The sequence below is a fragment of the Neoarius graeffei genome, chromosome 9 (genome assembly GCF_027579695.1).
Source record: "Neoarius graeffei isolate fNeoGra1 chromosome 9, fNeoGra1.pri, whole genome shotgun sequence".
NCBI lineage: Eukaryota > Metazoa > Chordata > Actinopteri > Siluriformes > Ariidae > Neoarius > Neoarius graeffei.
In genome coordinates this window covers 59994648-60007601 of record NC_083577.1, presented here as the reverse complement: position 1 = coordinate 60007601, position 12954 = coordinate 59994648, and the positions used below count along the sequence as shown (strand labels likewise).

The window sequence follows — 12954 nt, the reverse complement described above, 5'->3', positions numbered from 1 at the left end:
AACATTGCTTATCATATTAAAGGCCAGCGCGCAACTGTTTTTTTTTTTTTTTTTCTCCGCTGGCCCACACTGAACCACCGGCCCACTGGGAAAACTCCCGCTACTCCCGATGGCCAGTCCGTGTGTGGTTCCGCCATCATTTACAAATCGTAAGAAACACAGTTTAATACGAAAAATACTGAAAACTTGAAATGAAAAATCAGAATATTTCATCGTTTCCGCCATTTTGGCCCGCACTGAATCTTGTAACATGCGGACTGAATAAATCGCGAATTCTGATTGGTCGAAAATTGCCAAACACCCTGCGTTGTAGTTTCCTCTTTCTTGGCGGGAGAACCGCATTTTTTTTTGCTGACTCACTCTTCTGGATCAAGATGAATCCCAACAAACGCCCCAAATTGAATGTGACAAAAACTGATTCGTTTTTCCACAAAAAGACAGAAAAGGTATGTGTGATACATTGATTAACAAGGGGGTTCATTGGGGTATGGTAAAATAGAATACTGTTGGTTTTTTTTTTTTATTAAATACTGTAACTAGATCAAAAGATTATATACAATTCATTGTTGTTTATTTTCTTTTCACTTTTGTTACCAAATCAAACACCATACATACATCTGATACATTCAGGATTGAAACTGAAAAAAAATACAAAGTAAAAATATGCAATATTTCTGATCAAAAATTACACGCCATTTCACCCTGAAAATGTCCTAGAATGCAGGAAATGAAGTCTAAATTTCAAAAATTTTCTGGGGGGGCATGCCCCCAGACCCCCCTAGAGGGACTTCGCGCCTGCGGCGCTCGTCTTCGCACCTGCGGCGCTTATCAGGATTATATAAAATATTATTTTTGACTGGTAAATTTCTTTTTCTGCCTAATACCCTACTCCCAAGGACAATAGAGCGAGTTCCTCGTGAACAGAAAAATAGGTCTGATGCAGAAAACGCCACTCCTTTAATTTTCCTATTGCTAATTATAAATAACAAACATTAACGAAATAAATAACTCAAAAGTAGAGCTAACCATGCAATAGCTGTGATTATTTACTAACTGAATATGAGAATACTGTATTTGCAGTTACAAAGCTTTTCAATATTTTCTCCACTATGTGGTATCTTGAGCTAATTTGTACAATTGTGTAATAAATTTTGACAATTCTTTTACGAATTCTTTTGACAAAAATTTGTACAATTGTGTAATAAATTGTACAATTGTGTAATAAATCTTAACTAGTTTATTTCATATATTTAAATATTGCACAGTTTATATGGTATTTATTGTGATTTTGTATTAAAATATGATGTAATTTATTTAAATAGTGATTTTTTTTAATGTTTGGGTATATTCTGAAATATAATATCCCATTATACATGTGATATGTCTCTTCCTGTCAATTGTTTGGGATGAATGATTGGATGTCTGCGCGAGTTCAAGCGTTTGTCAAGTTATGCTACTTGTTTAAGAAGCTCATTCATCTCATCTCATTATCTCTAGCCGCTTTATCCTTCTACAGGGTCGCAGGCAAGCTGGAGCCTATCCCAGCTGACTATGGGTGAAAGGCGGGGTACACCCTGGACAAGTCACCAGGTCATCACAGGGCTGACACATAGACACAGACAACCATTCACACTCACATTCACACCTACGGTCAATTTAGAGTCACCAGTTAACCTAACCTGCATGTCTTTGGACTGTGGGGGAAACCGGAGCACCCGGAGGAAACCCATGTGGACATGGGGAGAACATGCAAACTCCACACAGAAAGGCCCTTGCCGGCCCGGGGCTCGAACCCAGGACCTTCTTGCTGTGAGGCGACAGCGCTAACCACTACACCACCGTGCCGCCCTGTTTAAGAAGCTACAAGTTGTAATATCCTTTTAAGTTTACCGTCAAGAACTATAAATTGTAAAATCCGCTCTTAGACTCACTAAGGAACTGCAAGTTGTACAATCCTCTCTTGGTCCACAAGCAGGCAAAAGTGGCATGTTACATTTTGTTTGGTTATTATTTTAATAACGTCCAAGATTATTTTGTGTGCGTTTGAACATACGGTACGATTGTTGTATGCTTTATATTTATCTTGTCTAATCCTACGGTGTCATGCTTGTCGGTGCAATAAAACATTAGTGATTAAGAACCTGGGCCTTGGATGTGTGACTAAGGGCAGCATAAATACTATTATTTTCAACAATTACGTATTTCAAATTTCAATGTCTATATCATGATGGGTGTGAAGGATGCAGTGCTGCTAATACTCAACAGATCTACCACAGTGTGCACGCTCATCAGAGAGGATGCGGATGTAGTGTAACAGGTCTCATCAACATGATCAACACCGCTTGATCTGACTGCATTAGAGCTCATAGCTCTTCCTGACTGCAAGGCACTAATGCATCCATTAATAGTGATACAAGATGAATCTTGGCATTACTATTAAGCCACTGGGAAATCAAGCAGGAGAATGAAAACCTAGAGAATATTGCAGTCTTATTCTTAAGGAACTTTAAGAACTTTGCACGTTGAAACTGAAACACCAGAACGTCAAGGACGTAGTACCTCATCTGGCCTGCCATCAAAACAACCATGACTACCAAAACATCAAACAGAACTGAAAATGTGACAGTGTGAGAGAGGACCAACCTCCACAACTAATTGCTTACAACAGGAAAAAATCAACAAAAAGGACTACATTTTCTTCCCCAAGGGAAGATCTACCCAAAACATCAATCAGTACTGAATTTGCATGATAAATGAGAGAGGAGATACAATTCTAGTCAGAAGAAAAATTTGTTAAGATTGACCTAACTGCTAATTTGTTAGCAAAAAAATTGACAATACAATGATCAAGTGTTGTGCAGAAGGTCTAGTTCTTTCTGAAAAAACAAGCAGAACTGAAATTCATTGAGACCTGAGGCAGGAGACATGATTTAACTGAAAATAAAGTTGTAAACAAGTTGTTTACAACAAGAAAATCAACAACCAACCAACCAACCAACCAACCAACCAAGTTTTGCTCCCTGAGGGAAGAGTCATCCAAAACATCGATCAGAACTGAAATCAGATGAGAACTCTGAGAGGAGAAACAATTCTAATGAGAAGTCCCAAAATTCGTAAAGTTGACCTAATTAGCAATTCGTTAGCAAAAATTTGACACAATGACCAAGTGTTGTGCAGGTCTAGTTCTTTCAAACGAAACAAATCAGAACTGAAATCCATTGAGAACAGTGGGAGGAGATACAATTTAACTGAAAATAAACAAAGTTGTAAACAAATTGCTTACAACAGGAAAAATCAATAAAAAAAATAACCAAGTTTTCAGATGAGAAATGAGAGCAGAGATAAAATTCTAGTGAGAGGCCTGGAAAATTTGCTAATTTGGTCTAATTACTAACTCATTAGCAAAAAATTTGACAAAAACCCACCAAGTTTTGTGCGGCGTGATGAGTTCTTTCAAACAAAACAATCGGAACGGAAATCCTTGGAGAATTGACGGAGGAGATATGATTTAACTGAATTGTGGACGACAGACGTACGCCATGCCATGGCAACAGCTCATCGGCCTTATAGGAGCTAACTAGGATGCACTATAGCTGCTAAAGCTTTTCCACTGTAATGTACCTCCACTGCGACACCAGCAACCATAGAAACTAGTCATGTGAAAAAGAAAAAAGTATACCCTCTTCCAGTTACATGGCTTTACCAATCAAGACATTTTAAAAAATAAAGAACATTTTATATATATCCTTACCAGGTCCTAAAATTATGCAAATCTAACCTCAGGAATAAGCAACACACAACAGATTCCACTGTGTCATTATTCATTTAACAAAAATTAAGTGAAAATGCAGAACCCATGTGTGAAAAAGTAAGTACACTCCATGATTCAATAGCTTGTAGAACCACCTTTTGCAGCAATAACTTGAAGCAATCGTTTTCTGTACGAGTTTATCAGTCTCTCACATTGTTGTGGAGGAATTTTGGCCCACTCTTCTTTACAACATTGCTTCAGTTCATTCATGTTTGAGGGCATTTGTTTATGCACAGTTCTCTTAAATTCCCACCACAGCATTTCAATTGGGTTGAGGTCTAGACTTTGACTTGGCCATTCCAACACCTTGATTCTTTTCTTTTTCAGCCATTCTGCTGTAGATTTGCTGGTGTGCTCAGGATCATTGTCCTGTTGCATGACCCAGTTGCGGCCAAGCTTTAGCTGTTGGGCAGATGGCCTCACATTTACCTCTAGAATACTCTGGTATATAGGAGTTCATGGTTGACTCAATGACTGCAAGGTGCCCAGGCCCTGTGGCTACAAACAAGCCCAAATCATCACCCCTCCACCACCGTGCTTGATGGTTGAGGTGTTTGTGCTGATATGCTGTGTTTTGTTTTCGCCAAACATGGCGCTGTACATTATGGCCAAACATTTCCACTTTGGTCTCATCTGTCCAAAGGATATTGTTCCAGAAGGCTTGTTCAGATGCATCTTTGCAAACCTAAGCCGTGCTGCCATGTTCTTTTTAGATAGAAGAGGCTTTCTTCTGGCAACCCTTCCAAACAAGCCATACTTGCCCAGTCTTTTTCTAATTGTACTGTCATGAACTTTAACATTTAACATGCTAACTGTGGCCTGTAGAGTCCTAGATGTAGTTCTTGGTTTTTTTGCAATTTCTCTGAGCATTGCACGGTCTGACCTTGGAGTAAATTTGCTGGGGCGTCCACTCCTGAGAAGATAGGCAACTGTCTTGAATGTTTTCCACTTCTGAATAATCTTTCTCACAGTAGAATGATGGATTTCAAATGGTTTGGAAATGGCCTTATAACCCTTCCCAGGCTGATAGAGAAGCAGCTGTTGCTGCATAAGATAATTGCTGATGTCTTTCCTCCTTGGCATCGTGTTAACATACACCTGAGTGCTCCAGACTAGCAAACTGCCAAAATTTCTGCTTTTTAAGAGGTGGCCACACTTGCTGATGATCGATTAATCAAATTAATTTGTTCAGCAACACCTGGCTGCTAATTGCCTTCATAATTTCTATGGAAGCAATAAGGGTATACTTAAATTTTTACACACTGCTACTGCATTTTTGGCTTACCTTGTGTTAAATAAATAATGACAGGGTGAATGTGTCATTGGTCATCTGAGGTTGTATTTGCCCAATTTTAAGACCTGGTAAGGACCAGGTGATTTATTATGTCCCGACACTTAAAACCTCAACTTGAAAGAGGGTGTACTTTCTTTTTCACACGACTGTATATATTTAAAGCATTGAAATCTGAACTCTGAAATCCAATACATTTACACATTTACAAATTGACTTGATACAGACAGTGCAATTTTCCTACATGGGTATTTTAGAAGGCAAAAAGATCCAGAATACCAAACCACTGGAATGTCATTAATACTTGCAGCTCCACTCTTGTTTTATTAAATTATCTGTATGGCTGCTTTTTTTTTTTTTTTTTTGGGGGGGGGGGGGGGGGGGGTCTTTTTATGCTCAGCTTTTGAAAATCTTTTAAATGCAGTTTTATAAACTTTGCCATTTCTGAAAAGACCTTCAAACTGGTGTTGGATGACTAGTTTCTGTTGAGATGTTTAATGTTAAAGAAATGCTACTTGTTTCTTACGGCAGAGTCGCAGCCATCTCCAAAGCAAATTCTTGATTTGAACAGAGGGAAATCCATCCCCTGGTGGAGTCTCCCAAAAGGCTGACAAATGCAACGATGCACTTCAAACAAGATCAACTGTGAGCTACTGCTCACTTGCGTATCCCCCCGCTCTCGCTTATATCAGAATACAAGCAACCGAAGGAATAGGACACTTATTATGAATGTTGACTTCAACAAATAATGAACCCTGAAACAAGGAAGTAAAGAGCAGTGTTCTCCCCAGGGACTTCAAACAGCATCCTGGTAAACTGTCATTTTGAAACAGCATTTTGCTTCTTGAAATAGTGTCAAAATCCACCCTGTATGTTTCATAAATATATTCAGTCGGTAAACAGGAAGTTGATGTGGGACAGACCTGAAAACGGTGTACACAGCATAGAACCCCAAGCTGAAGTTTGGTACCAAGTGGTTATGATTTGTGGTTGCTGAGAAAAAAAGGGTGTTTCGGACAGATGGAGATATGGACGGATGGATAGACAGAGGCAAACCAGTATATCCCCCCCCCCCTCCTTTGGAGTGGGGGTATAATAAATATTACATGTGAACATTAGTTTTAGGCAGGGATACCCCTTTTATATCAAGCATGCATTTCAGAAACTGATATGTGGGGAAGTCATGGCCTAATGGTTAGAGAAGCAGCTTTGGGACCAAAAGATCACTGGTTTGATTCCCTGGACCAGCAGGAATAGCTGAAGTGTCCTTGAACAAGGCATCTAACCCCCAACTGCCCTGGATAAGAGTGTTTTATGTTAGAGCATCTTAGATGCATGCTGTATGTCGCTCTGGATAAGAGTGTCTGCTAAATGCCATTAATGTAATGTAATGATCTCATCTCATTATCTCTAGCCACTTTATCCTGTTCTACAGGATCGCAGGCAAGCTGGAGCCTATCCCAGCTGACTATGGGCGAGAGGCGGGGTACACCCTGGACAAGTCGCCAGGTCATCACAGGGCTGACACAGACACAGACAGCCATTCACACTCACATTCACAACTACGGTCAATTTAGAGTCACCAGTTAACCTAACCTGCATGTCTTTGGACTGTGGGGGAAACCGGAGCACCCGGAGGAAACCCATGCGGACATGGGGAGAACATGCAAACCCCGCACAGAAAGGCCCTAGCCAGCCACGGGGCTTGAACCTGGACCTTCTTGCTGTGAGGCGACAGCGCTAACCACTACACCACCGTGCCGCCCCGTAATGTAATGATCTTCTGGGAATTTCACAGACAACAATCTCTCGAGTTTACACAGAACAGTGTGGAAAAAAACCCCAAAAACACTGAGTAAGTGACAGTTCTGTGTGAAGAAACACCTTATTGATAGTCACAGGAAATTGGTCACAGGAAATTGGCCGGACTGGTTCGAGCTGCCAGGAAGGAAAGACTGGTAATTTGAGTTAGTCTTTACAACTGTGGTGAGCAGAAAAGCATCTCAGAACACACAGCATGTCAAAGCTGAAGGTCGATGGGATAGCTTCTAGAAGCTGAAGGTAGATCCAGAAGCATTATAGTTTCTGTTTCCAGTTGAGAGTACGCTGTGCGCATTTCGGCTGCCGCTCCTCACCGGAGCTTTTTCTCCCCACTTTGTTTTTCTTTTTGTGATTGTATAGTTTGATGTTTGTTCTTTGTTTGAATGTTTTGTCCGATGGTTGTGGCATAGCTCTGGACCCAGTTTTGGGCATCGGTTTCCTTCAGGCCTTGCTCCACTGTGGGTGATGCCTGTGCTCCTCGCTATGGACTGCAGTGAGCTCATTTCTCTTTTAACATCGGGTTATCCAGCGCTCTGTGCGGCAGTGCTTCTGTGCTTGGTGCGGTGTTCCAGCTGGTGGACTTTTTTTTTCTGTAATCGTAACGCGACCTTGGGTGTGAGAAAGGCGCTATATAAGTTGAACTAATTTATTATTACATCAGGTTCCACTCTTGTCAGCCAAGATTAGGGATCTGAGGCGCTCATGGGTACAGACTCACCGAAAGTGGGCAGGTGAAGATGAGAGGGGGAAAATAATCACCTGGTCTTTTTCCAGTCTTCAGCTGTCCAGTTTGGGTGAGCTTGTACTGAGAACCTCAGATTCCTAATCTTGGCTGACAGGAGTGGAACCTGATGAGGTGTTCTGCTGTTGTAGCCTACCCACGTCAAGGTTTGATGTGCTGTGCATTCTGAGATGCTTTTCTGCTCACTATGGTTGTAAAAAGTAATTGTTTGAGTTACTATAGACTTCCTGTCAGCTCAGGACAGTTCTGATCTGTCTCAACAAGAAGGTGTTTCAACCTGCAGACCCTCAGCTCAGTTTTTTTTTTACACTATTCTGCCTAAACAGAGACTGTTGTGTGTGAAAATCCCAGGTGATCGGCAGTTTCTGAAACACTCAAACCAGCTCGTCTGGTACCGATAACCATGCAACAGTTAATCACAGATCACATTTTTTCCAGTTCTGATGTTTGATGTGAACATTAAACTGAAACTCTTGACCTGTACCTGCATATTGTTATATGATCGGCTGATTGGATAGCTGCATGAATGTGCAGGTGTACAGTGTTCCTAATAAAATGAATGGTGTGTTATCACCAGGGTGCGATTTGTCAAAAAATCAGAAGGGGGGGGGGGGGGGGGGATGTTTTATTTTTTTTTTAAATCATGAAACGTCACAAAATTAAGGTAACAATAGGCTAACAGCTCAATAACATCCGATGATATCAAATCTCATCTCATTATCTCTAGCCGCTTTATCCTTCTACAGGGTCGCAGGCAAGCTGGAGCCTATCCCAGCTGACTACGGGCGAAAGGCGGGGTACACCCTGGACAAGTCGCCAGGTCATCACAGGGCTGACACATAGACACAGACAACCATTCACACTCACATTCACACCTACGGTCAATTTAGAGTCACCAGTTAACCTAACCTGCATGTCTTTGGACTGTGGGGGAAACCGGAGCACCCGGAGGAAACCCACGCGGACACGGGGAGAACATGCAAACTCCACACAGAAAGGCCCTCGCCGGACCCGGGGCTCGAACCCAGGACCTTCTTGCTGTGAGGCGACAGCGCTAACCACTACACCACCGTGCCGCCCTGATATCAAATGAATAACACTAAATGAAAACAAACACTAAACCAGAGATAGTAAATTCATCTTCCTATCTCTCTGACTAAATACACGAACACTAACACACAACAAAGTTCGCATTGCTTGTCGCGTTGCTGTGATGTTTCTCTCCCTCCGGATTAAATGGACAGTGACTCGAAAATCACTAAAATACATGAATACTAAATGAACAGTTTGCTCTGATGGCGCAGTTCACATTGTGCGCAGCTTTCCGATTTAAACTGTTTTTTTCTCATCCTTATACTTCCTGTTTCATGGACTGTAACGGATTTGCTTATTTAGTAATTTTAATACAGAATTTACTTTGAAATTATAATCAGACACTCCAACGCCCCCCCTAAAAAAAAAAAAAAAAAACGGCCGTGAAAAAGGCGGCATCCGCCAAAAGGCGCGCTGTTTGCATCCCTGCGAGAACGCAAAGATATTGTTATTATCTACAATGTATCTATTTGCTGGGGACGTTCGTGAACATCAAAGCTGCCACTTCGGGTCATTTTGAAAGTGAGTGCAATGTAGACCATAGAAAACTGTGTCACAACATGCCTGTCATGTCAACTTTTTTTTTATTTACCTTAAACACAAGGTAAACTGACAGTACTTCTGTTACTTCAATACTGTGACTTTCTGTGCTTTTCAGATAGGCATCTTTTGCTGTTGGAACAAAAAGACCAAGAGGAAATTGCTCATCAGACACGCCTGCACGAGCTCAGCAGATATGGAGCCATGTGGAACCTGGGGACTGACAATCAGGTTCAGGCAACAGTGAAACCAGAAAGTATGTGGGTGTGACGGAGAGAATTAATCATCTCGTGACACACGCAAACAGCCAACACATTCAAATAAAAGGTGTAAAGGCTATTTTGGCTCTCTGAGTCTCGGTGCGTGATCCTAAGAGATATGTATGAATGCAGAGGTGAAGGTCACGTGTTCTTTTAGTTATAACAAGCTCTCACAATTAAGGTCTGCTGTCGTCCCCTAGAGGACACACAGAGTAAGGTCTCTGGTTCAATACAGATCACAGATAACACATATGGCAGAAAAATTTAAACTTTTTTTTTTTTTAAATCTGGGCTACTAAGAATAAAACAAGAACACATCTGGCAATCTGAGACACATAAGAAGAAATGCTTCATCGCTTGTATCCTTACCTTTGCCTGCAGGGAAGAAGCAGTCCATCTCGACACTGCTGCGGGAGTGGGATATACAGAGTGCCGTGCTGGGCACCAGACCCTCCTGAGGTGGGCTCTTCTCTGTAGTGCGTACCAAACACCAGCCCGGCCGCTCACTGGGTCTCTCAAGCAGCTCCACTGTCTGACCGGTCTGCACACTGAGCTCAGACGCACAGCTCGCCACAAAGTCCTGCAGCACCACCGTCAACTCACACCCGCCTGAGAGCTGCAGACAGACACAGAGAAAGAAATGATAAAAGGAAAAAAGACGACAGAGAGAACAAGAACGTCTACTGTTTGAGATCTAATCCCTCTGTGTGCGATTCATGAAAAGTGCCGATACTTAAGAAGAAACCTTTATGTAAGAAGAAACAAAGGTTTCTTCTTAAGTATTGGCGCTTTTCATGAATTGCACACAGAGGGATTAGATCTCAAACTGTCTCACTGCATTCAAAATGCTGAAAATGTGCACACAGAACCCTCATAATAACAAAACCTGCAGAACCCATTTTCCTAAGGGATCCTTCTGAAAGAGAGTACTTTTAATGAGACGTAGTTCACTCCAAAAATCAGTGTTTCTTCCATCGACGGTTACAGTGTGACTGTTGGCTGTACGCAGTACAGTTCTTCCCCTGCGGGGATGGATCAAATACAATCCTGTCATTTTCATCAAGAGAAAGGAAGGAGGAGTGGAGTGCTGAACTTTACAACTCATAGATCAACTCTTTTTGCTTGAGCAAGTGTATGGGTGTTTGACAAATCAGCTGCTATTATGATCATATGATTAAAGGGGAAAAAAAAAAATGAGCACCACTCCCATCTGGGAAAAAAAAATGAATGAAAAACACACATTAGTGAGGAAGAAATCATGAGAGAAATCACACCTCATGATCTGGATATAGCACAACCACACAGCATTTGTTGCCTAAAGCTACACTGATGATGCACAGCCTACGCAATAACACACATGGATTTAGACATGTGTTCTTTGGCTCTTTTTCACACAAACACCAACAGAAAGCACTGATTGCTTTCTCTGGCTCATTAGCGAGTCTGGATTCCATTTATTAACATCACCGATAAAAAAGTCAGTCAATCTTTCTCTAACGCCGTTAAATTCCTTTCATTTTATAATTTCCTTTTATAAGCATGATAGCTGGCAAAAGTGGCAGTGTAGAAACAAACAATCTGCAAATTATCCCCAGACCTCCTTTTTTTTTTTTTGAGATTGCATGGTTTGAACTGAATCAAAAGCACCTAGCGCAAAGCTTTCCAGAATCACTGATCACATCATGAGTCAGCGCCCCACATGCACCTTTGGCAGAATCATGAACTGTCAGGGACATGAATGTCATAAGTAAGCCACACATACAACACAAACGTACACACAAAATTGACTGCGGCCTGGTTACGCCCTCCTAAATAACCTGATTTTATTGCAGGTTAAGGAAGGGAAAATAAAAAATAAAAAAACCCAACAGCCAGGTCTCGGAGTCATATTCCTCATTTATTTATCGTTAGCTCTACACCTCAGAACCACATTCTCCCTGCATTTCTTTGTGTTCTGTTTAGCCGATGCCCACTAAAATAGTACAAGCATTGTTGCTTTAACACGATAGCTACAAAACACAGAGAGAAGCATTATAATTTAACAAAAGATTAATAATTTGGTCTGGCAATAATTTGGCCGGGGCGGCACGGTGGTGTAGTGGTTAGCGCTGTCGCCTCACAGCAAGAAGGTCCGGGTTCGAGCCCGAGTTTGCATGTTCTCCCCGTGTCCGCGTGGGTTTCCTCCGGGTGCTCCGGTTTCCCCCACAGTCCAAAGACATGCAGGTTAGGTTAACTGGTGACTCTAAATTGACCGTAGGTGTGAATGTGAGTGTGAATGGTTGTCTGTGTCTATGTGTCAGCCCTGTGATGACCTGGTGACTTGTCCAGGGTGTACCCTGCCTTTTGCCTGTAGTCAGCTGGGATAGGCTCCAGCTTGCCTGCGACCCTGTAGAAGGATAAAGCGGCTAGAGATAATGAGATGAGATGAATAATTTGGCCACCTAGTTTTAGCTGGCCTGTGGAAAAAGATGAGACACGATTGAGAAACTGAAATTTCATTCATGAATTTCACAACACCCACAGAGGTAGCAGTAGGGGACTGGTGCAATGTGGATTGGGTGGCAGTCGAAGGCAGGGGCCTCGACGACCTGATCCCCGGACACAGCGGCTGGCTGTTGGGACATGGAATGTCACTTCGCTGGGGGGGAAAGAGCCTGAGCTTGTGCGGGAGGTTGAGAGGTACCGGCTAGAGATAGTCGGGCTCACCTCCACGCACAGCTTGGGCTCTGGAACCCAGCTCCTCGAGAGGGGCTGGACTCTCCACTTCTCTGGAGTCGCCCGTGGTGAGCGGCGGCGGGCTGGTGTGGGCTTGCTTATAGCTCCCCAGCTCAGCCGCCATGTGTTGGAGTTTACCCCAGTGAACGAGAGGGTCGCCTCGCTGCGCCTTCGGATTGGGGAGAGGGCTCTTGCTGTTGTTTGTGCCTATGGCCCAAATAGCAGTATAGAGTATCCGGCCTTCTTGGAGTCCCTGGGAGAGGTACTGAGGAGTGCTCAGACTGGGGACTCCATTGTGTTACTGGGGGACTTCAATGCTCACGTGGGAGATGACAGTGACACCTGGAGGGGCGTGGTTGGGAGGAACGGCCTCCCCGATCTGAACCCGAGTGGTGTTTTGTTATTGGACTTCTGTGCTAGTCACGGTTTGTCCATAACGAACACCATGTTCGAGCATAGGGGTGTCCATAAGTGCACGTGGCACCAGGACACCTTAGGTCGGAGGTCAATGATAGACTTTGTAGTCGTTTCATCTGATCTCCGGCCCTATGTCTTGGACACTCGGGTGAAGAGAGGGGCTGAGCTGTCAACTGATCACCACCTGGTGGTGAGTTGGATCCGCTGGCGGAGGAGGAAGCTGGACAGACCTGGCAGGCCCAAACGTATGGTGAGGGTCTGCTGG

The 12954-nt window shown here is 42.9% G+C and overlaps 1 protein-coding gene across 2 annotated transcripts in view; it reads right to left on the bottom strand.

The window, feature by feature from the left end:
• Positions 1-12954, bottom strand: part of kalrna (kalirin RhoGEF kinase a) — a 408274-nt gene that overhangs the window by 73050 nt on the left and 322270 nt on the right. For both annotated transcript variants that reach the window (XM_060929989.1, XM_060929988.1), the window contains exon 34: positions 9927-10173. In XM_060929989.1, the coding sequence (XP_060785972.1) occupies positions 9927-10173 (247 nt within the window). The remainder of the gene's footprint in view (positions 1-9926; positions 10174-12954) is intronic.